The sequence below is a fragment of the Athene cunicularia genome, assembly GCF_003259725.1.
Source record: "Athene cunicularia isolate RWA chromosome 13 unlocalized genomic scaffold, athCun1 chr13_part1, whole genome shotgun sequence".
In the NCBI taxonomy this organism is placed as follows: domain Eukaryota; kingdom Metazoa; phylum Chordata; class Aves; order Strigiformes; family Strigidae; genus Athene; species Athene cunicularia.
In genome coordinates this window covers 3,306,356-3,332,262 of record NW_020799117.1, presented here as the reverse complement: position 1 = coordinate 3,332,262, position 25,907 = coordinate 3,306,356, and the positions used below count along the sequence as shown (strand labels likewise).

The following is a 25,907-nucleotide window of genomic DNA, read 5'->3' as shown; positions in this document are numbered from 1 at the left end:
AAAAAAAAAAAAAAAAAAAAAAAAAAAAGCAAGCTTTCTGAAAAGCAGCATCCTTTCGAGCAGAGCTGGTGGCTGTTGAAAGTGGCGGCGGGGGAAGGAAGGAAGGAGGGGGCCGGGTGCTGCCGGGAAGCCAAACATGCTCATTTTGGCTGGCTCTCCTCAGCAGCGTGTGGGCAGAGCGCTGGGATCCTGTGTCTGGGGCTGACACCGGCTGCGCGTTGCGGAGATGACTCATGCGTTTTGCGGGGAAGATGATGCTCTCGGTGTCGCCAAGCGATGCCTTCCCCTCCCTCCCTCCCCTTCCCCAGGTGAAGGTGCCAAAACTGCACCGAGGGGAGACGATGGCCCTGGGGAAGGGCAAAGCGGGGGCTGAGCCCTGACTGGGACAGGCGGCACCGCGGGCTCCTTGGCTCGGTTAGGAAGGGGATGTTATTTTCTCTGTCTTGATAATTTGGGGTCATAATTGCCTATGTTGGAGTGGGAGCGGGGCATTCCCCCGTGCTGCTGAGCTGCACCGAGCTGCGGCAGGGCTCAGCTGTGCAGGGCATCTGTGTGGGGCAAAGCCAGCAGAGCTGGCTGGGGAATTTGGGCCAGTCATTAGAGGAGCAGAGCCGGGACTGGGGCGGCCGCAGCAGTGTTTCAGTCTGGGCTTTTCCTTTAGTTCACATTTGATGGTGCCACGGCATGAAAAAACATTCCTCCAAGGAGGAGCTGAGCCCGTCCGCTTGCTCGGGTCGGGTCTAAGAGCATCCTAAAAGGGGCTGCAGCTCCCGCGGGAGGCCAGGCTTGGGCACAGAGGCTGCTGGAGGTCACCGGTGAGCCGGTGTCAGCCCCCTGCAAGCCTCCCCCGGGGTTTCGGGGTTTCAGATCCCTCCCCCTCCGCCGTGGGTTTCGCTCTGACTTTCAGGTTGGGATGAGTCAAAGTCTCAGAGCAAACTGTAGATGAAACTGCTGCCTGCGGCAGGATTTCCGCCTGTACCAGCTCGAGGGAGCATCCTCGGGGGGGACAGCCCTGTGCCTGGTGCCAGTGTCCAACGGGGGGCACATGGCCCCGGCTCCACGTGCCTCCCCAGGAAAGGCAGAGAGACACAAAGTGAAGCGAAGGGGATTGAGATGTTTTGTCAGTGAGACCTCCACTCCTGCCACTTACCTCCAGAGAGCTGGGAAAGCTCATTCGAGCTGGGTTTAGTTGATGGCCGAATGTGGGAGATGTTTCAGTGGCTGCTGGGAACCAACTCCTGGTTCACTCAGTACTGAGCTAATTCCCTGCTTATTTACCCCAGCGGCACAGCCCTTCAGATCCACACAACCCCCAGTCAGCAAACCTCTCCCCTGTGCCCCTGATTCCCTCACTTCCAACAAATCCCTTTAGTTGATACGTACAGAAACCAAAAATGCAAAATGAGTTTGTAAAGGCGTGATGAGTTCACTGCTGCCAGCCCCCGGCATCCCATCTCTTTTTCGGCAGCCAGCAAACACTACCTTCAGACTGGGAAATCAGCCGAGATGTGATTTTTGTGAGGGTCTGAGTGTGTTTCCTTCTGGCTTGCAGGCAGTGCTGCCCTTGGGCTCGCTTAGCGACGTGTTCGTTAGTGTGAAGTAATTCTGTTTGCTCAAGCAGGTGGTGCTGCCCACTTAACTGAAAGGAGATGGGAATCCTTAGGTATGCCAAAGGTTTTATGAAAGTATAAAACAAGCCAGCGAGCAGTCTCCTAAGCTGGGAAATGGCATCCTATGCCTCCTCATTAGAAAGCAGAGAGTTACACCGAGGTTAATATTTCATTTGGGAAATAAATCTGCTCTTAGTCTATGCAGTTCATAAAAGCAGCCAGGGCCAAGGGCCTCCCTGCAGGTGAGCAGCCCCCAGGTGCCAGGAGTTGGGGAAAAACCAAGAGTCCTCACTGCAATTAATCCAACCTGCACTGCACCCCTTCATCTTCACTTGTGCACGGTCCCGGAGGAGCTGGGCTCAGCTTAGGGTGCGGATGGGGCTGTTGTTGGTGACGAACTGCCCCGAAGGTGACGCGTTGTCCCTGTGGGTGTGTTGGCCCCTTCCTTCTGCACCCGGCAGGGAAAGCAGAGCCCAGCACCACCTGCACGGAACAAAAAACAGAGGAAAGAAAGGGGAAAAAAAAAAAAAAAAAAAAAAAATCAGCGTCTTGTCCAGACTCTCTTAGTTTTGCTATCGGGGCATTAGGCATTTCTGCCAGGAGCTGCAGATGCACCCATCCTACTCCTGAGCTTCCTGGCCACTGCACACCCTGTTCCAGTCCAAAACAGTCCTCTCGGTGAAGTTTATAGCCCTGAAAAGTACTTTTAATTTTACTCTTAAGGCACCTTAGCCGAAACTTGCCTTCTCTTTGAAGAAGTTCAGAGAAAACCACCATGAAAGCTGAGCAGCCTACCATTACTCTCCTGTTATTTACCACTGAACCCAAAACGCAACCTTGCAAGCAGAGCTGCAAAAGGGACATTTTGACATAGACTTTGCTGGGTTTCCTGGTGGTTTGGCATATTATGCCTTGCATTTAACGGGCTCTTTTCCAGCTTTCCTGCTGGGATGCTGCTGAGACCCAGAGGGCAGTGGGCAGGGAGGGCTAGAGAAAAAAAAAAAACAAAACACCCAGAGCCAACCTTTTTTTTTTTCCCCCCTTACAACCGCTGTACTCATCACATGGGAAGCAATCTATTATCTTTTCTTCTCTGTGTAGAACAACCCCAAACACTCAGTGCATATTTGCCTTGTCCCATACGCATGTTGACATTTTTCATCCTTCTGTTATTACAGATGCTGCAAAGGCAATAACCCCGAAATGTCACAGCTGCAGATTTGTATCGCACAGATAAGATGGTCTGGTTAAATAAAGAGTCGCTCAACATCTAAATATTAGGTAAAAGACAAGAAGATAAGCAAGAACAAGAACTCCACAGTGTACAGTACCTGTGGGGCTCGCATCGCCACTCCATCTGGGAAGCTTTGACTGGTGAGATAGATAAGCTAATTTAACTAATTTTTAAAGGGCTGGAAAGTAGGTAGAGCTCAGCCCAACCAGGCTTGGAAAGGAGATCATCCCTCTGAGGTTTGGAGCCCATCTCTTGTTCCTTGCTTTGCTCCCAGCAGCGTTTGGCGAGCAGAGGAGTTTTATAAGGGACAGGCTGAACAAATGACTTTACAGGAAAGTTATTCGCCAGCCGTTTGCAATCCCTGTTGAGGTCAGCCCCGCGCTGTCACTGGGCTTTCCAGGGAATGTCGGTGCCATCCCAAGCACCCCGACAGCTCTGCTGCTCCTGGCCCGTGCTGCTCGGGGGGCTTTCCCCACTCTGAAGCATCTCCCTCCTCTTCCTCAGGGAAGGTGATGGCCCAAGCAGCCACCTCTCACTCGGCTCTTGCTGGGCACCACAGAAATACTTCATGCTCCAAAGAGATTTTTCTGTTTACCTGCAACCACTCGCCGATGCTGAGACTAGTCTGTGTCAGCACTGCAGTTAAGTCTTTTCCCAGCTTAAGAGTGTCTTCAAGTGATAATTATATTTAGTTGCTGCCGTAACATATGCTGGTGGCTGGTTGCTCCCAAACAGGCCACGTCCCCTCTCCCTTTCATCCCTTTCATCCTTTTCACCTTTGCAGGAGCTGGATGGACAAACCTTTGCAGGGTATTTTCCACCCCAGCTTCTCCCCCTCGTAGGGACCAAATTTGTCGAGTTTCAAAGTTCAGGTCATGTTTTCCAGCCGTAGAAAAGCGCTGTGAGGCGGAGGCGGCGGTGACATCTCCCTTGGTGTCAGGTGGGGCAGTTACTTCATCACCACCAACTATTTTGTAACGCTTGGGATGGAAAATGCTGCGCAGGCCTGGCAGGTGGGCTGGTGAGAGGTGCCTGCGGTTGCTGCTGCTGTGGGGGAGGCATGGCCGCTCTCGGCTCCGGTTGTGCCAGTGCTGGGCCATGCCCACGCCGCTCCCAGCCCGTGCTCCTGGATCTCAGTTATTTATAGCGCTTCTTTCTCCTGGTGTATTTATATGAACCAGTTTTATAGCTGTTGTCTAGCACATACAGAAGACTGGGGAGATGCTCACAGGCTTCAGATCGGAGGAGTGACCCAAGTCCTCGCGGCTTGGCGCACGCCTGGCTCTTGCCATGCTGATAAATGGCAGCGCTGCTGCTCTGCAACTGACTGTGCCTCGACATTCTTACACCTCAGAAAGCCTAAAATATCACCCGTGAATCCCTGCTGCTGCTAGAGAAGAGCTGGTGCCAAGGAGGTGATGCTCGGGGCACAGGGGATGCGTGTCCCTGACCTGCCTCTGGCCACGCAGCAATGCTTCTTGCTGCTCTGGAGGGTGATCTCTGCATGGGGGATTTCAAAAGCTGATTGGAACCAGCTGGTTCCCCACGGATCTCCAGAAAGCTCTTCAGGGGGACAAGCCCACCCCAGGTCTGTGTGCTGGCCTCTCTGGGTGTCAGGGACCCCTGTGTCGCCCAGGATGGCACATGGCTCAAGCTCTCTTTGGGAATGCGCGCCACAAGGACTGGCATCCTTGCTGCTATCCCTTATCCCTCAGACTTAGTCATTTTAAAGCTGGAGCTGCGAAAATTGCTGATTTCCCTCTTTTAGAAACGCTTTATTGATCCTGCTTGCTTATTAAGGGCAGGAATTTATCCCCCGCCTGCCGGTCCCTCTGCGCAGCGTCGGGGTTATTTGTGGTATCCGATACAGCAAACACCTATTTTTAGCTGAAGCCTTCTTGGAAGGAGTTTCGGTATCTTGTTTTCCGCAGGTTTTCTCTCACTTGCAGGGTGCCTGGAGCTGCTTGCAGCACTCCAGCCGGCACAGAGGGATGCTTGGACGGTGGCAGAGCACGTGGATGACTGGTGTCCTGCTCCAACGGCAGCAGCGTCCTAAACAAACACAGCATCTCCCTTCTGAGAATCGTTTTCCTGCGAGTTATGGCTGCAGATGTGTTATTTTGCTCTTTGACCTGCCCTCCTCCCAGGAAAAACTCCATTTCATTGATCAGACCATTTCAAGCTCATTGCAGGACTGCTAATGACCAAGCCATAGCAGCAATATTTTAACCTCTGCATTTTCTCCTAGTGTTCAGTGTCAGCATTATAAAGTACCACTTAAAATATAAGCACAGGCAGTCAATTACTTTAATCTTTATTACATCTGAATGTACAGCAGCTACTCCCGAACGGAAATGCTGCGTCTGATAGTCAGCAGAGTGGGTCTGGCTGGGAAATGCCATCCCACCACTCCAGGATACGCCGTCCCACCACTTCGGGAAACTCCATCCCACCACTGCAGACATCAGCAGAGCTCACGGACACCGCCAGGGCTCATTTCTCAGGGTAGCCACAGAACAAACAACACCCCCTGCACCCTCCTGACTTCAGAAGGGGACTGTGCTCCTCCTACCTCTTTCTAATTCCCCAGTAAGTTGGTTGCCATTGGCATGATTTCCATCCCTGCGCAGACGAGGTCCAGGATCAGCACCTGCAGCAGCCTCTCAGGATGAAGAAGGGACACGGGCAAAGCTCCTGGCTGGGGGCTGAGCACCCCACCGCGACTCCATGGATGATCTCCAGAGTTCGGAGCCATCACAGGAGCGGAAAGACCTGCCCGCAAGCAAAACCAGCCCCATCTCATCGCTCCACATCACCCTAATCCTCCACGAAAGAAGGTGCCTGGTTAAACCCTCCACGTTGCCCGCAGGAGTCTATTTTTAACTCGTGCATGAAATGAACAGGGAATGAGTTTGTCAGGTGGAGTTTGGGACGGGCAAGACGTCAAGGCAGAGGCAACGCTTGTGCAACCCAGCTGGTTCAGCCAGGGTCAGCGTTGGCTGGAGTTGTTTTGTGGGTTAGTCATAGGTTTGTTTATTTTTTCAGAGGGCTTTTTTTCTTATTCATCTGTTGCAATCACAGCACATAGATCATTTCGCAGCCCTACATGGAAATCCAAGACCAAGGAACTATTTTTAGCCCACAAAATGTCTCCCCTAAATGTATTAACTTTGGAAGAGTAAATATTAAATACACTCTCATCGCATTAGAGGCGTTTATGCAGAAGTACAGCACCAGTGTTTCCAATGGTTAGGGGAAATCATGTTATACCACTAGCACTTAATCAAACACAATAAAACAAGATCTTACTGCAATTCTTTGAGGATAAGCTGAAAGGAAATTAATTCAGCTTCACATCTGTTGGTGATGATTTACTGACACCGGGGCATATTTGCCCCTTTAGTATTTACGGTGGCACTTGCAATCCTTATGCAAAACATAGAGGGAATAACCTAACATTTATTTTGCAATTAAACTGAAACGATTCTTTGCCTGCTCGCTCCAGATCGAGGCATTCAGCACTATCTGCGATGAGGTTACTACGGGCAAACCCCAGGCAAGCAACACAGAGAAACCCTACGTGCTGTAAAACCAGAGGGGTTTCCTCCAGCCAGGAGCAGAGCAGGCTGGCCTCGCTCCCTGCTTTACAAAATCGAGCTCGTTCACATCTTCCTGTCTCGTACAGGTGAAAAACTTACTACAGAAGTCAACTCTTGGACCGACGGGTTCATGCAGGATGCTGTGGGCATTGTGCCTGCATCATGGGGCTCCGTGCACCGGCCAGAAGTTCATCACTGGGGTGCCTTGAGAGCCGTGACCGATAACACAGCCTGTAATAAAATCCTTCATTTGCAATAAACTGATGATTTTCCTTTCCATTGAAGAGCAAAATATAAGGCCCTGGTGGATTTCCTTCTTTTCTTTCCCCCATCCCCCGGAAGGCCCATCTCAGATTGATGATTTTTTAGCACCATCTTCACCAGGGACCACAATTTCCCCTATTAATCACTTTTTGGTAATAAACTGAACAAAGTATGTCTATTAAATAGCTCATTTTCCTTCAGCAGCTTGGCCACTTGGTTGATTTTACAGCAAATGTTAAAAAGGTTAAAGAGCCACCGGCTGGCCAGTGACTAACTGCCCGCCCAGTGAAGTGGCCACCACTAGTTCCTGGCACCCAGCCCCACCGCCCAGCTCGAGTATTTGCAGCATCTTACAGCAACGTGTTGCTGTAGTAGTTTGGATTTCACAGCTTTTCGCTCTTGTGAACAGCAAATATAAGTGTGTTTCCACGCCTGCTGGAAGAGGCTGCTCCTCTGACCCTCCTGTCTCGCCGCGGGGCTTCACCTGTGTGTTTTACTCCAAGTCTGCAAAACAAGATTTAAATCTCCACGAGAAAGGTGGTTTCCTTGAATTCCAGAAACTTTTGAGGCACAGGGGACTTTGTGAGCACCCTCTTGCTTGGGGGGGTGGGGGTGTGGGGGTGTGTGTGTGTCTCCCCTCCAGCACTCACAAAAGTCTCCAGCCAAGCTCCCCAAGGGCTGGCTGAGCTCTGGCAACGAAAATATAAACGGAAACACAATTCGAAAAGTGACTTTTCACGGACAGACGGTGGCTGCATCAGCAGGGCCGGAGCAGCTCCGCGAACCCATGCAGAGAGCTGCACCCCGGGATGCTCCGACGAGCCCTCTGGTCCCCGGGGTGAATTTTCTGTGTGTGCCCTTGCTCACTACGCCGACACGGAGGTACACAGAAAACACTGCTTTATTGACTGCATTTGCCAACACATTGAGGAATGCAAAGGGGTTTTTTTTGTTGTTTTTTTTTGTTTTTTTTTGTTTTTTCATAAGCAATGGGCCATGGTCCCAATGTGTATTAAAGCATACACTGTATCTAAACAGGATGAAAATAATGGCAGACAGAGCTATTCCAAGGCAACACAAATAGCATGCATAATACAGTCTCACACAGAACGAGTTTGATAACATTATATTGCTTTAAGGATTAACTAACATGGAAAATGTACAAAAAGGAGAAATAGGTTTTTGCATTAATGAAAAATACATTTTTTCTCTACAAAGGAATTTCTAATACAAGAAAATAAATATTGCAACATAAGCCAAAAATAATTTAAAATTGCTCTTTTCAATATATTTTCAATATTTCTCTTTTATATTAACAAATGGCACATCACGTTCTTTGAAACAAAGAAAACAGAAGGGTTTCTCCTCCTGTGACATTCATATCGTTTCCTGTAACTGATGTGAAGTGGGTCTGTTTTGGATGTGGAATGGAGCAAACTGCGGGGGGATTGCCTTAAAGAACAACCAAACCTCACACCCTGTCCTGCAGCAGCAGCTGCTCCCGCATCCCACCCTCACCTCCCGGCTCTGCTCTGCATCCCGCCTTGGGGCAAGCTCCGTGGGACAGCGGGTATCCAAACCCCATCAAATAGGGGCAAGGAAAAAAAAAAAATTTTAAAAATTTAAATTATTAAAATTAAAATTGGGTGTGGGGGAAAATGGGAGTGTGGAATCGGAGCTGTCCTCGGGAAACTCCCGCAGCCGTTGGGGCTGGGGGTTGCTGTTGGGGCTGTGCTCCACGATCAGGGCATGATGCTGTCTGCATCCGCGCCTCACCTACAAGGGCTGCTGCTTCTCCCAGGAAACGGGTGCTCTGACAGTGCAAATGTCGATTCCTGCAGTTTTATACATCTTTAAAAGACAACATTTACTCTACTAAAATAAACCCTTTTATTTCTTTTTTTCTCTTTCTAGTCATTTCAAAATACATTTACAGTAACATCAAAAATATTCTCCTTGTGCATTTTCTCTCCTGAACGCCAGGCTCCCCTGCTCTGAGGCGGTGGCAAGGACGCACCGGGGGGGCTGCAGCCGTCCTGCTGCAGTCCAGCCCTCCCTCAGCCCCTCGCGAGAGCCCCTTTTCTCCTCTCTCTTTCCCCCCCACCCTCCTTCTCCCCAGTTTTACCATGCCCCGCCAGCCCCCTTTAGCCTTCCCCACCACCACGCCGCCTCTCGATGTTTTGGGAGTGGTTCGAACTGGTTTATTGCCTGGTGCTGGCGGTGCTGGGTTGGTTGTTCTTTAAAGTCTCCCCCTTTTTGCTTTCCTGTACTGAGAAGACAAGTAGTGCAGAAGCTGATGAATGGAGCTGTGTACAGTGAAATTTGTGGATTGCTTTTTTTTTTTTTAACCATAATTGAGTGAAGCACACGGAAGCAAGATTCATTAAAAGGCAGCATATTGATTATTGTTATGACTCTTATACTAGGATACTGTAGCTAAAGCTAGCAAGCCTGATAAACTAAGTCCTATTTACTGTATTTAACATTATCTGAACATACTGAGCCTTAATTAATGAGATTTTCATTTCCAACCTCAATGGATTATGCTAATTTATAACAAAGGTGGTTTCCGTTTTCTTGATTTTCTGTTGTTTGTTGGTGGTTGGTTTTTTGTTTTTTTTTTTTTTTTCCTGCTAACTTGTGTAACATTTTTCCCATCTGAGGAAGATTCCTCCCCAGGCACGGTCAGTCTCAGCCGGGTTAGTGTTGGGCTTAGCCAGGGCTGGGTGCAGGCGCTCAGCATCCGACCCGAAGCCCCCGCCGCTCGCCATGCCTGGGATGAGCTAGGCTGTCATCGCTTATCTTTGCTGCAATTTTATCAATAATAAGGACTTTGGAAGGCTGATAAAGATGATCTACTCTAAAACATCAATTGAAGGAGTCTCAGAGTTTCAAAAGAAAGCTCACAGTGAAATGAGCAAAAAGCATCGGAAATCAAAACGGCAGGATGCGGTCTCGGAGCAGCAGCATCCCTCGGAGCAAGCTTGGAACCTAACGCCGCAGCAGTGTGTTATGAGTGTGTCTTTAGTCCTTTGTTGCTAAATAACTTCCAATTTTTTTTTTTTTTTTTTTGTAATGACAAGTTTCCGGTTTCTGGCTGTGCTGCTTGACTGTCAAAATATTCTTTGGCATCCACAAAAATTATTTGACTGATTGGTTTGACAATTGCAAGGTTGGTTTTTTTTTTGTTTAGTGATGGGTTTAACCGGTTGCAGAAGTGTCCCAGGTTTGGTGTTTGTTTTTTTTTTTTTTTAGGTTTTTTTTTTAAACATTTTTTATTTTTAAAAAACAACAACAACAAAAGTTTCAGTGAATTCCTTTTTTTTTTTTTTTTGTTCCCTGAGCTCACACTGGGGTCACTCCAATAAAACACGTAGCACGACTTAACTGTGACCTTTGAAGCCAAAACCGAAGTAATGGTGCAATTAAGTGCAAACATGGAAATTCGCCTGACTTGTAGGTAACATGGGCTTTTAAACAACATTTAAGGCTTATTGGGGACATTTTATGCATTAAATTATTGTAATATTTATAATGTCAGCTTCTGTGAATCACCCTCCCACGAGTCAACAGCTTATAACCAGGACTTAAGGAATTAAAAAAAAAAAAAAAAAAAAGGATGGGGAGGAATAAATTCACCATTTCCATTGTAGCGTTTAGTAGGAAAACAAAATGGTGAAGGGAAGCGTTTCCATTTCCCCCCGGTCATGGTACGTTTGGCCTCGGGGCCAAGCACTTTGTTGTGCAAAGGGGATTTCAAACGTGCCACCCCGGCACGGTGGGACCATGGCAGCCATCGGAGAGAAGCACGGGCAGAAAAACTTCGCTCAACCTCCTGGGTTAAACTAACTCCGACTCCCCACGGTGTTTTTAAAGGATGCTTTTTCTCCTCCATCCTACCCCACGTTTCCATTTTCCAGCTTGCTAACAGCTGATCAATCCACCTGAGAAAATCACTTCAGTTTTTTCTAACGACCTCAAGGGGGTCAACCCACAGGGCAGGGATGGGGAGAAATTTCGCATCCTGGCCTCTGGATGGATCCCGACCAGATGGAAAGGTGAGGGGAAAAATAATGACCGAGTTTGTTGGTTTTTTTTTTTCTAAAAATAGAAATGTAACATTGCTCTCTTCCACCCCAAGCGCTTTCCTCCGACAAGCTTTTTGTGCTTTAGTCATTATTTATTTTAGTATCGCTTATTTTGCTTCCTCGTATACGTGCACACCGGCAGGTATTTCCCCTCCCGCAGCTGGTTGCTACCGTACCCTCCGCTTGCTCCCTGCTCCGGGGGCACCTGTCCCAGGCAGAAATCCACCCCTCTTCAAATAATGCCCATTATTTAAACTGTCATCCCTGCAGGAAGCACAAGTACCGGCACATTCCGCCCTCTCGGCACCCTCAGCATCGGTCCCGCCGGGCGCCGGCTCGCGTTCCCGGGAAGTGGGGGCTGGCAGGGAGCCGGGGAGGGACCACTACTGTCACGGTCATCGATGTTGGTGAAGCTGAAGCTGTATCTCAGGCGTATAGAGAAGAGAAAGACAACAGTGCCGAATTTCCAACTATATACACATATTAAAAACCCCCCTTGCTATGATACCGGGCAGAAATTGGACATGGCAGTTGTAACTGGGTTGAGGCCTCGTCGAGCCGGCGTGGTCGGGAGGAGTTAGGATGCCAGGATGCTCATCCTGACGATGTCCTCGCTGGCCGCGTCCAGCTGGCCCCGCTGCGCCCTGCCGCCACGGGACTCCCCGTCCGAGTCGCTCATCTCTGCGTCGGAGAAGTAGCCGTCCGTCTCGGCGTCGAAACGACGCAAGGGAGCTCCGCCGGCGCCGTCGGGCTTGGGGGGCTGCGACCGCCGAGTCCCTCGGCTCTCCTTTGGTAATTTGAACCGCACGACGGTTTTGGGGCTACCTATGGAGTCAGGCACTTTGGCCGCGGGGCTGGGCTCCAGCTGAGCGCAGCGCAGCGTCTCCTCCTCCTCCTCGTCCTCCTCCTCCTCCTCCTTACTGATGCAGCCCCTCGCCCCGGCCGGGGGGTGAGGCTCGCCGGCTTTCGGGAGAGAGCCCTTCTTAGCCGCCTTTTTCGCCTCGCCCGTCCCTTTGCGGTCGGTGGGAAGCTTCGCTGCTCCTTTCTCCGACTTGCTGGGTCTGGAATCCGAAGCCAAGGGCTTGGTGGCATCATCCGACAAGTCGCTGGCGTTGTTAGTCCAGGGCTCCGAGCTCTCCGGGTGGCTCCCACCCACGGCGGGGGGGCTGCTCCTGGGCAGCTTTTTCTTAGTGTTCGTTCTCGTTTTGCTTTTCACTTTCTTTGTGGCCTCGCTCTGCTTGAACGGGGACCTGAGGGAATGGTCCATCATGAAGCTCAGCAAGGTCTCCTCGTCCTGGAGGAGCTCCTCGGAGAGGCCGGGGGTGCTGTCCTCGTGGTGGGCGTTGTTGAGGGACCACTCGCTCATCGCCATGTTCTCGGCGGTGATCTGGACCGACTGCGCCAACCAGCTGTTGAAGAAGGTCCCGTCGATGGGGAAGGAGGTCGACAAGCCTAGAAAAAACGAAAAGTGGAAGGTTGCCTCAGGAGCCAAGAACAGCCATGCTGCGCTTTGACACCACCACCCACTTCGGCCAAACTCCCCAGCACCAGAAAAACGCTCAAAAAGTCAACCCTAATGCACCACATCAGGACACAGGAGAGGGTTTACTCCAGCACTAATGCTGAATTTGGGGTTCACTGAAGTCACAGCAAAACAACCCGAGTGGTCCCTCACATCCAACGCTCCGCAAACCTCCTCGAATCTAAACTGAGCATCTTCCTGCAGCGAAGACGCCGAGTCCCAACCCACCCCAGCACAGGTGGAAAATACATTCCCGTGGCAAAGGCGGCAGACAAACAACTCGGGTGTAAGCCTAAAAGTTTGGTGACAGCTACCAGAGCAGGACTTGTGCCCCGGTGAGGGCTGACAGGTTCTCACTGCCGTCGGGCCACCACGTGCTGCCAGAAGCCCAGAGATCACCCGAGCCAGGCGGTCAGTGGGGTGATGGGACCGGTGCTAAATCTGCGTGTGACGGCAGGGAGGGCAGGAGGCAGGTCTGAGAACATCTCTGAACACTCAAGAGGTGGGAAAACTGAAGAGGAGGAGCAGAGACAATAGGCTGGAATGGAAAAAGCTGAAAAACTTCCTAATCTTTCTCTCTGAGAGGCTGGGCTGGGTCTAATGAGCAACTGGGAAGGCGCACACCTGCACAAGCACCCGCAGTTTTGATCCCAGTTAACAGCAACCTATGGGTTCAACATCAGAGCTGGTTTTAGGAATGGAGGAAAAATTAGGTTTGATTTTTGGTTTCAGGTAAGAGCTTTCCTTTCAAAGCAGCCAGTCTAGCAACAACAGAGGGAAAGAACAGTGGCACAGGCAGGGGGTCTCGATGACATCTTGGCATCACCCTCCCCTGTGAGCAGCGAGACATGACCCCACACCTCCACACTGACGACAAACAAAACACCCTGCGCAAGGCCAGGGCTGCTCCAGGGTGGCACTGGGGAGGTCGGTCAGGTCGGATTCCCCCTCGGAGGTGACACTGTCACTGTGGCCATCCTGCACCTCCTGGTGGGTCCTTTTGGAGGAGACAGCCCGTCCCCCCTGGCACCCCCAATGCAGGGAGGGAGAAGCAGGAGCAGGGATGAGCTTAGGGCATCGCGTGGTACCCAGGCACCCAACAGCCCAAGGTCGTGCTGCCAAGCTCCCCTTCCCCCAGCCCTTTTGTGATGACTGCAGCCCCCAGGGATGCTTCAAGCCCTTTAAAATCCAGTAGGTTACAAGACCCTGGTGAAGCTTTAGGTCAGCTGCCTGGTTTCCCTGGCTCGCAGCAGTGGAGATGCCCTAGTCCTCCATCATTTGATGGAATCTTCCCCAGAAAATCCAAAGTTTCTTTAGCAGAGAACAGCGCAGACAGAATGAGCTCAAAACAGCCATCTCCTGCCTAAAACCCAGCAGCTTTGAGATGAACAGAAAGCAGCAGAGTCAGGGCAAACCACGGGCAAAGCAAAGCAAGGCAGGGTGGCCCAGACTCCCAGAAAAATTCTCTGTACTCCCAGAAGGGTTTTCTAACAAGCCCAGACTGTCCGAAAGCCCCACGGGACCATGGCACCCCCCGTACATCCACAGGGCAGCTGAGAACAAGTGAACTCATCACCTCGCGCCTCACATGTCGGTGGAAGCGACAGCGCAGGAAGAAGCCGAACAAAACCCCAAATCCGTGTAAAAACCACACGCCGTTATCCAGCACCTTGTCAAAAAAGACCTTGTTGCACTGGTTTTTTTTACTTCCTCCCCCTACAGCCCTGTCTGCTGCTGAGTTGTAGCTGATGAGGATGAGCTGGGGACGGGTGAAGCATCCGCAGAACCAGCCTGCATCTCCTTACCCCCCCCCGAGCAAATTCAAGAGCCCGGCCACGCTTTGTGCCTGCCTCCTGGATGCTCCCCGACTGCCAGCACAACCAGCTCAACCGCACAGTCCTGGACAGTATGTGCCATGAAAGTACGAGGGGTTAGTCCTACCGTGGGGTGGGTAAGTCTGATTTTATCGCCAGAAAGCGAAACTGTGCTTCAGCAGCACATTGCAGGCTTTGTAACACATTCTCCCAATACGGGTGAAAGAGCAGTGGGGGGGATTTTACACCCCGTGCTCCACCAGGGACCATGTCTCCAATGTGATCTCTCCCATAGGAACTCAGTAAGTTGGGCTGATGCCCACAAAGGAGAGATGGAAAAGGCTCCCACAGCCTCGGGTGTAACTCCACTGTGTACGTGCAGGAGGGATCAGGGCCTGGGGCTCTTAACCCTGATTCCTGAAACTGGGAGCCTCCAGCAGCACGGGTCAACTCTGCGCCCATAAAATCAGACTTACCCAGTTGTCCCAATACAGTTTCGTTGACTGATTTCCTTTTCTCTTTCTTCTCGGGACTATTTTTTCTACCATCTCTTCCTTTCCTTCTCGGGTCACTTTTCTTACCCTTTGTCTTCTTCCCAGTTTGTTCTGGCATTTTTTAGAAAAAAAGGAAAACTCCGTGTGAGACGAGGCATCAGGGATGCTGCGGTGAGCAAGTTCCCCTGGGGCACACCCCTGTAGCGGAGACCTGGACCAGACCTGCAAATAGTTCCAAGCCAAAGGGAGAACAGTGGCCACTTTCTGGCCAAGTGCAGGCTAAAGTATCTACATCTTTAAGAAAACCTGAATCCCGTAGGTTATATAAAGAAGAGGTTTGGGCCTTGGCCATGAACTTGAGTGCTGCAGGAGCAGTCCTGCTGAAGGCAGGTGCCTTGCTGGAGACCCACCAATGCGCCCCCCTGGACCGTGGCTTTGGGGTGAGGACCTGTGGGAGCAGAAGGGAGTAACCCTGAACCCTCAGACACCTTCCAGGAGACATGGGGACCTCCAAACCCAGCGGTGTGTCACCCATCACGGACACGAGCATCTCCCAGAGGGATTCAGCTGCAAAGCCAGTCTGACCGCAAGGGTACTGGCAGTGGTTTAAAGCAGACTCTTGATGAGGTCTGACCTTTCAGTGATAATAACTGCTCACACTCATACTGTGAGGGGGTGAAAAAAACCCAGAGCTGTAAAACTTAAGCAGTGTATTGAGCATAAATAAATGGGGTAGCGAGAGATGACCAGCATTGCCTACGAAAAGCCAGGGATACAACTCTTAGCTATGCAGACATCCAGCTTAAAATCAGCATTTCCTAAATGGCTTTGAACTCCAGTGGATTTATTCCTCTTGGGTAAACAGGACAAATACCCTACAAAAATACAGCTTGTATTGCCAAACAAAATACTAACAGTTTTTACTTACGCTGTCAGGTCATTCTCCCACAGAAGTCCATGCTAAAATTTCTATTAAGTTTTCAGAGGGGGAAGGATATTGCCCTTCAACTGAAATGTGGGTGGCTGATGGAAGTGGAGGCAAGAGATGCACTTTTTCAGAGTTTGGCCCATAGGTTGAACCTGCATAAGCTGTGCAGCTACCAGAGCAGTGATTTTAAGAAACAAATCGGTTTATTGTGTCGGCCAGCAGCAGATCTGCAAACAGCCTCAGCAGAGAGTCTACGGACTGGATGGGTCAGAGGGAAAAACCTCTGCTCTCTCCTTGCTGCAGCAGTGGAAATGTACTGGGAGAGCAGGGGAGGGAATTCGCATTGCACCTGCCTGAGTCTGGATTAACAGAGGATTTACAGTCCTGGGGTTGCCAAGCCAGGAACCCCTCCTGACCAAAGGACTCACTGAAAGAAAAAAAAGCAAAAGCAATATTGGTATTTGCTACATTCCTGCCAAATAACTGGAGAAAGGCAGACACATTTTTCACTTCACTTACAAAATAAAAATCTAACTTTGTTTAGACAGCACAATGGGGCTAAAGAGAAACCCGAGCAGTACTTTTTGAAGAGGAACCTGTCAAAACAGTAGCCATGTTTCAAAGTCAGACAGTGTGTGCTTTCCACTCCATGCAAGAAAAATACAGGAGAGAGAGGCGGGTTCATTTTACATGGGCAGTTCCCACTAATTTTATTTAAAATCTCCTGCTCAAATAATCATTTGTCAGCAGGGAAAAATAAACCCCGTTTATGTGGGAGCCAGTCCAAAAAACACTTTGTGCCAAAACCATCTTTGGAACGACCCCAACAGATTTTGATCGATGACTACTGTAACAGCAGTTAAAAACTGGCCTCATCCAGGCAAAACAATGGAGACTTCGTCTTTCCTCCAAGAAACCCCAGGTGTGCAGAGCAGCTCGGACAGGAGCTGTGTGGAGGGGATGCTACAGGAGACATTCCCCCGTTCTCAAACCAGTCAGCACTTTGTAATGATGGAAAATGCAGGGGTGAGTTATTCATAGCTTTGGTCCCACTGGGTGCCAAGTATCTTTAGCTCCGGGTATCATCAACTGGCATGGAGGAGGCTTAGCAAACACGTGGGTGCTGGGAGCACCTGGCAGGATCGGGGTCGACACAGTGCGTGTTCAGGATGGGATGGGGAGGGGACAGTTAGGAGCTGAAGCAGAAAATAAGCACCAAGCTGCCTTCTGCAACTCCACTATCAATGCCAGGCATGGGCACGGCTATGTAGGAAGGGCAGCTGGAGGCTGAGCCCTCCTCCGATCTTTACACGGTCGGGCAGGACCTGGCGATCAGCGTGAGGACCACGGGTGGCACTGGGGAGGGAGGAGGTACAGCCCAATGCTGTGCTCCTGCCCGCACTGGGACTGTCACAGGTAACCAGGCCATCCTCTCTTCCCACAATTTGGTGCTACGTCCCGGCAAGGGAACTCTTCCCAAGCTCAGGAGACCCCATGCACTGACGCCAAAAATCACTCAGGTCCCTAATGTTCCCCTGGCATGGGAAGCACCCGGATGCCCAAACCACCTGGAGATCCCAGGACCAAATTCCCAGGGCCGGGCACTTTCCCTGACAGCAGTGACTCGTGAGGGCCGGGTCCCAGAGGCAGCATCAGTCTCAATGAAAAAGCCCATCCTGGGAGAGACGAGCAGCTCAGCTCTGTTGGTTCAGAGCAGAAAACGAATTGGCAACTGCCAACCATCTGGGGCAGGAGAGAAGAACATCTGCATCCAAAGGTACAAAGCAATCGCACAGCCCTCATGCCAGTCGCCGCCGGAGTCACCCTCTCACCGCGGGTTTGTCCTGATCACTCACCTTCAGGCAGAACTTTGTTGTGCTTTTCCCCCCAAATACACATGGAACATTTTCAGGAAGGGCAATTGCACAGCGCTGGCAATCGGCAGCACAGACAGCCCCAAAACACGAGCAGCAGAGCCCCAACACAGCCCCCCCATCACTGGTCGGCACCCACACCCTGCCGGGGAGGGTCCCAGCCCCCCTGCCCCAGCCCCAGCCCTCCCTGGGATTTGCTGCCAACTCCCACCCCATCGCTGCATGACAGAGAGGGTCAGGCATGCACCACAGGTCAGACTCCCCAAGACATTTTGGGGAACACAGGTCCATCTAACACCCTGTTTCTGAGGGAGGTGAGCTCAAACAGCCTTCCTGGCAAACTGCCCTGCGCCCGTCTCCTTCAGAGAGCTGCAAATGCTAAGCTGGGTTGGCCCAGCTGAACTGAAGAGCACCATGAGGTCCCCTGTGATCCTCCCCAAAACCTGCAGAACCCAGCAGCAACAGCACATGGCATCTGCCTTCAGGATCTGAGTTTGTTGCTCTCATCTTTTACCCCACCCCGTTACTCCCACGCTGGACCTCCTGCCTCGCCACCCAACCAGCAGCATCGCTGCTGGGACCACCAACAGCACCAGTTTCCTGGGTGCCAGGGAATGGCTCTTGGGATGTGAAACGCAGGGTCTCTGTCTGGTGGGAACAGCTGGGAACACCGTTCTGTGCGTGCCCAGGCGGGTGCCCAGTATCACTGGTTCAGCGAGGACGTATGGAACAACATGGAGTGTCACTGACTCTGTCACAGGGGCTGAGATTTACAGGACCCACATCACCCCAGAGCACACCCTGGGGTCCCGGCCACCCCTGCTCCGCATTCCCACCTGGCTCTGGCCATCGAGAGGAATTTGCCCAGGCTCCGAGTCACAAACACCTCAACGTACGCATTTCTCAGCCTCCAAAACTTCAGTCAAAGGAAACTTTTGTCAAGGAAAGCTCAGCCCAGACGGTTCCTGAAGAACCCCCAACCATGTGATGGCTTCAAACGCAACTCCAAAGCCACAAACACAACAACTGTCGGAAGAGCCTGCCAAAACACCAGATGCTGCTGCTGGAAAAACTGTTCTGCAGCCATGGGGTTTGGTCTGCCCTGCAACTGAAGAGAAAGGAGGAGGGAGCAGGAGCTGTGGGCTCCGCTTGTGCAAAAAGAGAAAAAAAAAAAAAAAAAAAAGGATAGAAGGAAATCAACTTTATTTCAGTTCCTTAATAGAAGTTGCCAGAGGCTTTGCATGCAGCAGCGTGATGTTCTCCACTAATAGGAATGTGGAGCAGAGAACTGCAGCTGACCAGAGCTAAAGGAGCTGGTCTCTAGGAGCAACAGACATCCCACCAGCAGCTTAACCTTCAATTCTTGACAGAGCCAAGGGCATCTGCCAAGAGTCCAAAGCAAGGGCTGCTGACTCGTGCCAGGGAACCAGCTGCCATGGATCAGCCCCAGTAGTAGCAGCCCCGTGCCCAGGATTTGCCATCTCTTCCCCAACAGCTCCATCTCCACGAACGTCACCCAAACACTGCCTTAGCTTTACCACCTAAGCAAACGCCTGGTCTTGCTGACCGATTCCTGGGAAGAGGAGAATTCGGAGGGATCTGTGGAAACAAGGAGCTCCAACACTCCGGTCACCCAGGGTATGGCTTTATTGTGTGTTTCTGAACAAAACTGGAGATGGGCAAAGTGTCCGCATAGGAACTGTGCTTAAATAACACCGCAGGGGAGGGGGCAGCTCTGGTGTCATTGAGGTCGGGGGCTGAGGCTTGGGCACCAGTCTGTGGCTTCAGAGGATGGCAGGGACGGCGTCTGCAACAACAAGCTCTGGTAAGTGGTACTGACCTGGGTAAAGATCTTTCTCAATAAGCTTCATTTGGAGATGGAAGATCTGCTCCTGGAGTTTACAAATGGTGTGTTTCATTTTCTCCCGTCTCGTCACCATGTAACAGAGATTTCTAACCTACAGAAACACAAGAAACAGTGTCTGGTTTAGGCAGGGTCCAAGCGGGTCCCCTCAAGCTGTGTTGCTGCTTCTACCGCCCAGGGAAGTCCCCACGCCCCAGGACTGGGTCCTGTTCATCTCACCATCATCTGCGCTGCACCAGACCTCCTACCAGGGCTCTTTGGATGAGCCAGGACTAGAGGTGAGGGCTCTTGAGCCAAACTGTGTAGTATATATGGGAAAAAAAAATGCAGTGAATGATTCAAAGCTTTAATGTCTCTGATCTGACGCCGACAGCCAGGACCCCATGGCAGGGACAAGGAGGGCTGGCTGGCTTCTCCAGTACATGCACTGGGCACACAAAAGCTGTCAGGAAGCACGATATCTCCAGAGATACAGCTTTGCTGACCCCCACAGCATGTCTCTCTTGTAGCACCAGGTCTCCCTGCAAAGCCCTGCTGACGTGCCTGGGGCACCCACCCCAAACAGAGCAGCCACCCTGGAAACCCCAACCAGGGCTGCACCAGCCTCTGCCCCGGCACGAGGGACAACTTGGCCACCACTGCTCCCAGTGCTGTGGGCAACAGCGAGCTGGGACTGTCCTGCCCGGGGGGCTGGGGCAGCCCTGGGTCCAAATCCTCCCCACGCAGGCATCCACACAGGATGCTGCATGAGGGGAGTCTCTCTCCTCTCTCTTCTTCTCAACATAAATAAGTTAAAACCTTTAACTTCTCCCATCAAAGGCCTGAATTCACAGGCAGGGTTTGCCCTTCAGCACCAGTGCTCGCAACGACACAAATTCAGCCCAAATAACACAGCACGCAGGGAGTCAAACGGGGCCAAGCACGCTGCTCATCTGCTCCAATTAGTCAGGATTAACTTCCAGTACTTGTTGCAGCACATGCTTTAACTCTGCTGTTGGTACACATCACCACACAAAGTGGCCAACAGACCCACAAAATGTGAATAGAGCCACAAGAAACAGGTGAATCATGTTGTGATCTTAACACAGGTATGGCAACGGTGCGCACACACAGGCTGGTTTAACCTCCTGTTAATTTTCACAGACCTACATGAAGTTAATGTCTCTACAGGATCTGGAAAGCCTTGGAGGGGAAGATGCTGTAGAAGGAACATTATAATATATTTTTCCAAAGGCCCAGCAGACACTCAGAGCCCCAAGCATCCGAGCATCGTGCTGAGCCCTTGGCCCAGCAGCTGCAACCATCCATGTGCCCTGTTCACACCTGACATAAAAACCTGCCCCAAAAAATGCCAAACGCTAAGAAGTACCTTGGTGCCCCAGGTCAATACACCAGTTCTCATCCATAAATCGCTCCTTTCGCAGGGAGGGAGAGACCCTCTTCCCACAGCCAGTGCAGGGAAGGGGCACAGCTGGGATGGAGCTGCGGGTACAAGGTTCCCAATCTGCTGAACGTCGGAGCCATACGAAGCTGCCTGGTGCCCTACATCAAATGCCAGGACAGAGCACAGAAAATACAGCAAAACACCCAGGTGATGCTGGGCCAGGTCAGCAGCCAGCGCAGCTCCCCTACCCCAAATCTGGCCCCTCTATACACTTGCTCCACATCTACCTACAAATCACCGGTGCATTTTGTCCCAGTTACAAGAAATTTAATGAACCTAAACGCAAACAGTAAAGCACCAGACATCGATGCTCTCGGGAGCTAGCGACGCAGTGGTTAAACCCTGCTCGTCACACTGGGTTGCTGCTAAAACACCCCCAGCAGCCCGAGACGACAGAGCTGCCGTGTGGTACCCACTGGCATCTGCCTTGTGAGGAATTTCAGCGCCACGCTTTTTGCCAGCCCCACGTACGGGTGGCTGGAGGGCCGGGCTCTGTCACCATGGCTGCAGAAAGCATCACAGCTTTCGGAGGAAACAGAGAGATTCGGCTGTGAAGCAGAAAATGCTAATGGCAGCTAACAGGATCTGACAGCATCTACTCAGCTTCCTGATGCTCCGAAAGAGCAAAACTGCCTGTAATAAGGTAAGGAGGAGGTGGTCTGAATGGAGGCACAGCAGTAACGTGCGTGGGTATGTCCACACTCATGAGTGACCTTTACGTCTCTCATCTCTCCCCCTCCTCATCCTCAAATCCCTCTGCAGAGGAAGGCTGGGGTGTTTCCAGCCTTGGGGGACTGTCCCTACAGGGTCAGGAGCCTTTGTGTGACAAAGCAAGCCAGGATGTCATCCCACGCTTATCTAATCTCTGCCACCAAAGGCTGGGAAGGCAGCAGGACAACCATGGCCATCCCCTAATGGCACCGATCTTACCTAAGGACAATCTGGAAACACTTAGGAATACAGGAGAAAAAGCTCCTCTTTTTTTTTTTTTTTTTTTTTAATTGAATCCCCTAGCTGTAAATATAAAGCAGTGAGCTATATGCTGTATATTTTTCTATGTTCTCTTTTTTTCGTTCTGGATTGGAGAAAACATCAAACTAAAATTTCTTTATGAGGAAAACAACTGCCTCTGGCAACCTGCATCTCAAAGTGTTTGGTGGTATCTCTTCTCTATGATTTGATATTCCTGGAAGAAAACATTACTTGTGCTCTGTTACAGACTGCTGGTATTTACACACACTTACACAGCTAAACACTACCCAGTGCTGCTTCCTCAAGCCAAGCTTAGATGCTGGTATGAAAGCCTGGAAACTATAGCTTTTTGTTAAAGCTGATTTAAACAACCAGCCTTTGGAAAAAGCTTTAAAAAAAAAAAAAAAGGCAAAGAGGGTTAAAAAAGGCTAAAAAGAAAATGGAGGAACTGTATTAGGATTCACAGGCAGTAGCTTTAATTTGGTGATGCTGAAGTGAAGAAGGGGCAGTGGTTAAGAGGTGGCAGAGGGAAATGCTGTCACCCTGGCTGCCCCTGCATCATCCGACCCACTGCTTCTTCTGCCTCCCCAACTCCTGGATCCAGCGACCATTATCAGCCCCCAAATCACAACTGTTTCTCCCAGATTAACTGCTGAAAACACTAAAATGGAATGTGGTAGCCCATGGACACCTTCTGAAAGCCATCCCTCCAGGCTGCCCCTCTCCAACCCCTATTTGATGTGTTGCTTCACTATTTGCAAGTGAAACGGGGCAGCTGTGAGTGATGCTGACAGACAGAGCTGGGATGCACCGGCAGCGATCAGATTTAAACCCACATCACCCATCTGAGCACTGGACTTTGATCCAGTCAGTGTTTATTGTTCCCCCTCTCAGAAGCAAAGCAAACAAACAGCTCTTCCAGAGCCAGGCAGTGAAACCTGGCAGGGAGCTGCTAAGCAGAGCCTGAACGCCGATGGGGAATGACCCCACGGAGCCTGGAGGCAACCCTGGAAAATGAGAAATCTGGTAAAACGTGTAGTTTTGACAGAAAGGAATCAAAGAGGAGCTGCCGTACCACATCTCTGAATTAGGCAGCTCCTGGAGCAAAGCGCCGTACCCAGAGGTGTGCAGTGGTTCACTGCAGCCAGGAAAGTCAAGCTGGGAGCACTTGGAAGCAGAGGGAGGTAGAGCAGCCTGGTTTGGATTTACTATAGAGAAGCAGATGAAGGGAAAAAGTGAGTTGAACTTGTTGCCCTCAGATCCAGCAGCTGCAGCCTGTTGCCTGCAGCCTGGTGCTGGAGACTCACTAACGGTGGCACCAGCCCTGCCCAACACAGAGATGGAAATGATGCAGTAAAGGCGGGAGGAAAGGAGGGACAAACTGGCAGAGCGATGGCAATGATGCTGACAGGGCCACCAAAAAGAAACCTGAAATCCAACTGCTTTTACACAGGAAAAGGCTCTCAGGCTCTGAGACCTACCTTGGGAGTTGGGTGCAGCAAGGGACCAGGGCGGGCTGGTCCAGAGCTGAACCCCCTCCTGGACATGAACACGCTGCTCACCCACAACTGCCTTTTCTCCCCATGGGTTAAATTATGCTGCAGACCCACAGCAGCTTGGCGAGAGGGTCCAGGGATACACTGGGGCAGCATCACTGCAGGGGCAGCATCACCACCACCTTTGCCCCCTCAGGGAGCAGCGTGGCCCCTGCAGCCCCCTCCTGCTCAAGGCACCACCTACACCGGGTCAGAGCAATGCTGTTTTCCTGCTTTCCTCCTTCCTCGCCTGCTCCCAGTGATGCCCTGAGCTCTGCACCCCGGGTGGGTGTCAGGAGGCCACCCAAGCAGGGGCCATGGACGCACCCCTCTGGCAGGAGCAGGAGAGGGGGGAGCAGGCAGGACTTGGGTTTTAAGTACAGGAGGAAAGGGAGCTTGGCCCTTGCCTGCCAGACTTGGCAGCCCTGCCCTGCCTGTCCCCAGCCCACTGCTCCCCCATGCTGTGCCCATGCCCACCCCCAGCAGTGGCACTACTGCAGCCGTCCCCTCCCCTGGCCGCCCTCTGCCATCTCACTCCAGGTGCTGCGCTTCATCCCCTGTGCTTCCTCCCCTCCCTGCTTCTCACCGCCCTCCTCCTCTCTCCAGCCTGCCTCTGCCCCATCCCTGCCCCTCCCTGCTCCTTCCCTCCGTGCAGCCATGACAGCCAAACCCGCAGGCAGGCAGCGCGGTGCGGCAGCGAGCGCAGCCGGGGGGGGGGTCCTGCTGCTCCACCAACGCTTGCTCTCCCCCAAAAACCTGCTGTGGAGGCGGCTGCTCCTTCCCCTGTGCAAGGCTGTCCCACACCGCAGGGAGCCGCGGGCACCTGCATCCTCCGGCTGCATCCTCCGGCACAGCTCTGCCTCCCCCAGCAGCCGACCCACTTTTGGCTGCGGCAGGGCAGGGACTGCCCAGTCCCACTGGCCCTGCTGCTCATTCCTGACATTCACCCGTTTTTGATGTTTAATGTTAAGTAAATAACAAACCGTTGCTGTGCCTTGCTGCTGGGAAGCATCTGAGGGGCAGCACAGGATTATTTTGTGGTTTGAGACTATTAAGATATAGCGGAGATAAGCTGCAGCATCAGCTGCCTCCCACCCACCCAGCCCTGCCGAGGCACCCCTCCCCACAGACATTTGCTCTTTTGAACCCCCAGCTGAGACTGCCACTCACTTATTCCACCAGTGTCAGTGTTTTGGCAGTGATACACGCACACTGAGCACCGTTACTCTGAATAACACTCACGTCACGATGAAGGGACACAACTGCTAGGGGAGTCAAGCTGAGCCAAGGGGGAACGGGGCTTGTCCTGTCTAGAGGCACCAGCACACACTGAAGCAGCCCTGATGGAGCCTATGGATACACCACCGAAGGAAAAGCTGTACTCACCCTCTCCAGGTCTTGCCTGAGGTGCATGAAAAGCTTTAAGCGTCGGTAGAGAACGTCCTGCTCTTGCTGGGCCAAGTTGTCCACCTCATCCGTTTTTGGTGTCAGCAGTGGTTTGTTGGAATTTGCTTTCCTCTTCAGCTTCCAGTACTGGTAGACAAAATCCACCAGCGATTCGCTTAAGTCAAGGTTCTCCGCCACCTCCGAAGGCTTCACAAGTTCATAGAAGTCCTCCTCCAGCTGCTGGAGCTTCTGCTTCCGCAGCGTGACCTTCTCCAAGTCCAGCTGGGCTTGGTCAGGCTCTGTCCGTGCCTCCTCGGGCAACTTGGTGGCACCGGTGCTGTGCTCAAGGCAGAAAGATTTGAACTTCACTTCGTCGTTGTCCGCTAGAATAGTCCGCATGTCGAGGTTGTGGTCGAAGGCGCAGGTGACGTGGAACGCGGTGACGCAGGCGGGCATGGAGCACTGCAGGGAGAAGGACAGGGCTTACAGCCAGGGCAAAGCACCGTGTGTGTGTGTGTGTGGGGATGTTTACCAACACAACGGGACCACGAGTGCTTACAACAAACCCAGTGACACCCATCTGAGTGACAACACCTACCATGAAGTGATGGATGCTCCGCACAGGTGCTCCCCACGGAGGAACACGTGTATCGCCCAAGTCTGTCACACCCAAGAGCCAGACACCATAAACCCAAGCAGAAGGAACCCAGCGTGCACTGGATACCAGCGAGCACCTTCCCACCTCATCTGCTTTAATCCTTCTCTGTGACGGGCCCTGCTCATCTTTCACCTGCCACAAACAGGGGCTTCCAATGGTTTTTCCAACGAAACACGTCAACACCGCGGGTCAACAGGATGCTCAACGACTGTCAGTGGGTTTCTCCTGATGGAGAATTTTTCATCCATATTTCAGCCTTAAACTACTCCACTCTGTTACCACATCAAAAGCTAATATGCAATTTTTATTGAAAGCGTACAGAACATGTCACGGTTTATGAGTGAACGTGGTATCTCAGAAGCAGCCAACACTCCTGGAGCACGATACCTTTCTCCTCTGGAAACTGCACAGCCTCTAATTAACTCCATTAAAAAAAAAAAAAAAAAAAGCAACTCAGCATATACAGAGCAAAACGTCATGAAATGAACTTTTTAGAACTAGTACGGTGGCCAGACTGTTGTCAAACTTGTATCAGATTAATTTTTCAACAATTTCCTTAATTTGCCTCATGCTTAAATTGCTTTGGACCCCACAGGCAACAAACCTCAGCCTGGTTTCCCA

The 25,907-nt window shown here is 51.6% G+C and overlaps 1 protein-coding gene across 3 annotated transcripts in view; it reads right to left on the bottom strand.

The window, feature by feature from the left end:
• Positions 1-8,612: 8,612 nt before the first annotated feature.
• The window catches only part of JADE2 (jade family PHD finger 2), a 78,434-nt gene continuing 61,139 nt past the window's right edge, over positions 8,613-25,907 (bottom strand). The window contains exons 8-11 of one of the 3 annotated variants that reach the window (XM_026857978.1): positions 24,629-25,090; positions 19,268-19,385; positions 14,608-14,736; positions 8,613-12,247 (exon numbers count right to left, since the gene is read on the bottom strand). In XM_026857978.1, coding sequence (XP_026713779.1) covers positions 11,373-12,247; positions 14,608-14,736; positions 19,268-19,385; positions 24,629-25,090 — 1,584 coding nt within the window. In that variant the 3' untranslated portion in view covers positions 8,613-11,372. The remainder of the gene's footprint in view (positions 12,248-14,607; positions 14,737-19,267; positions 19,386-24,628; positions 25,091-25,907) is intronic. The other 2 variants (XM_026857980.1, XM_026857979.1) reach the window with 2 other exon arrangements.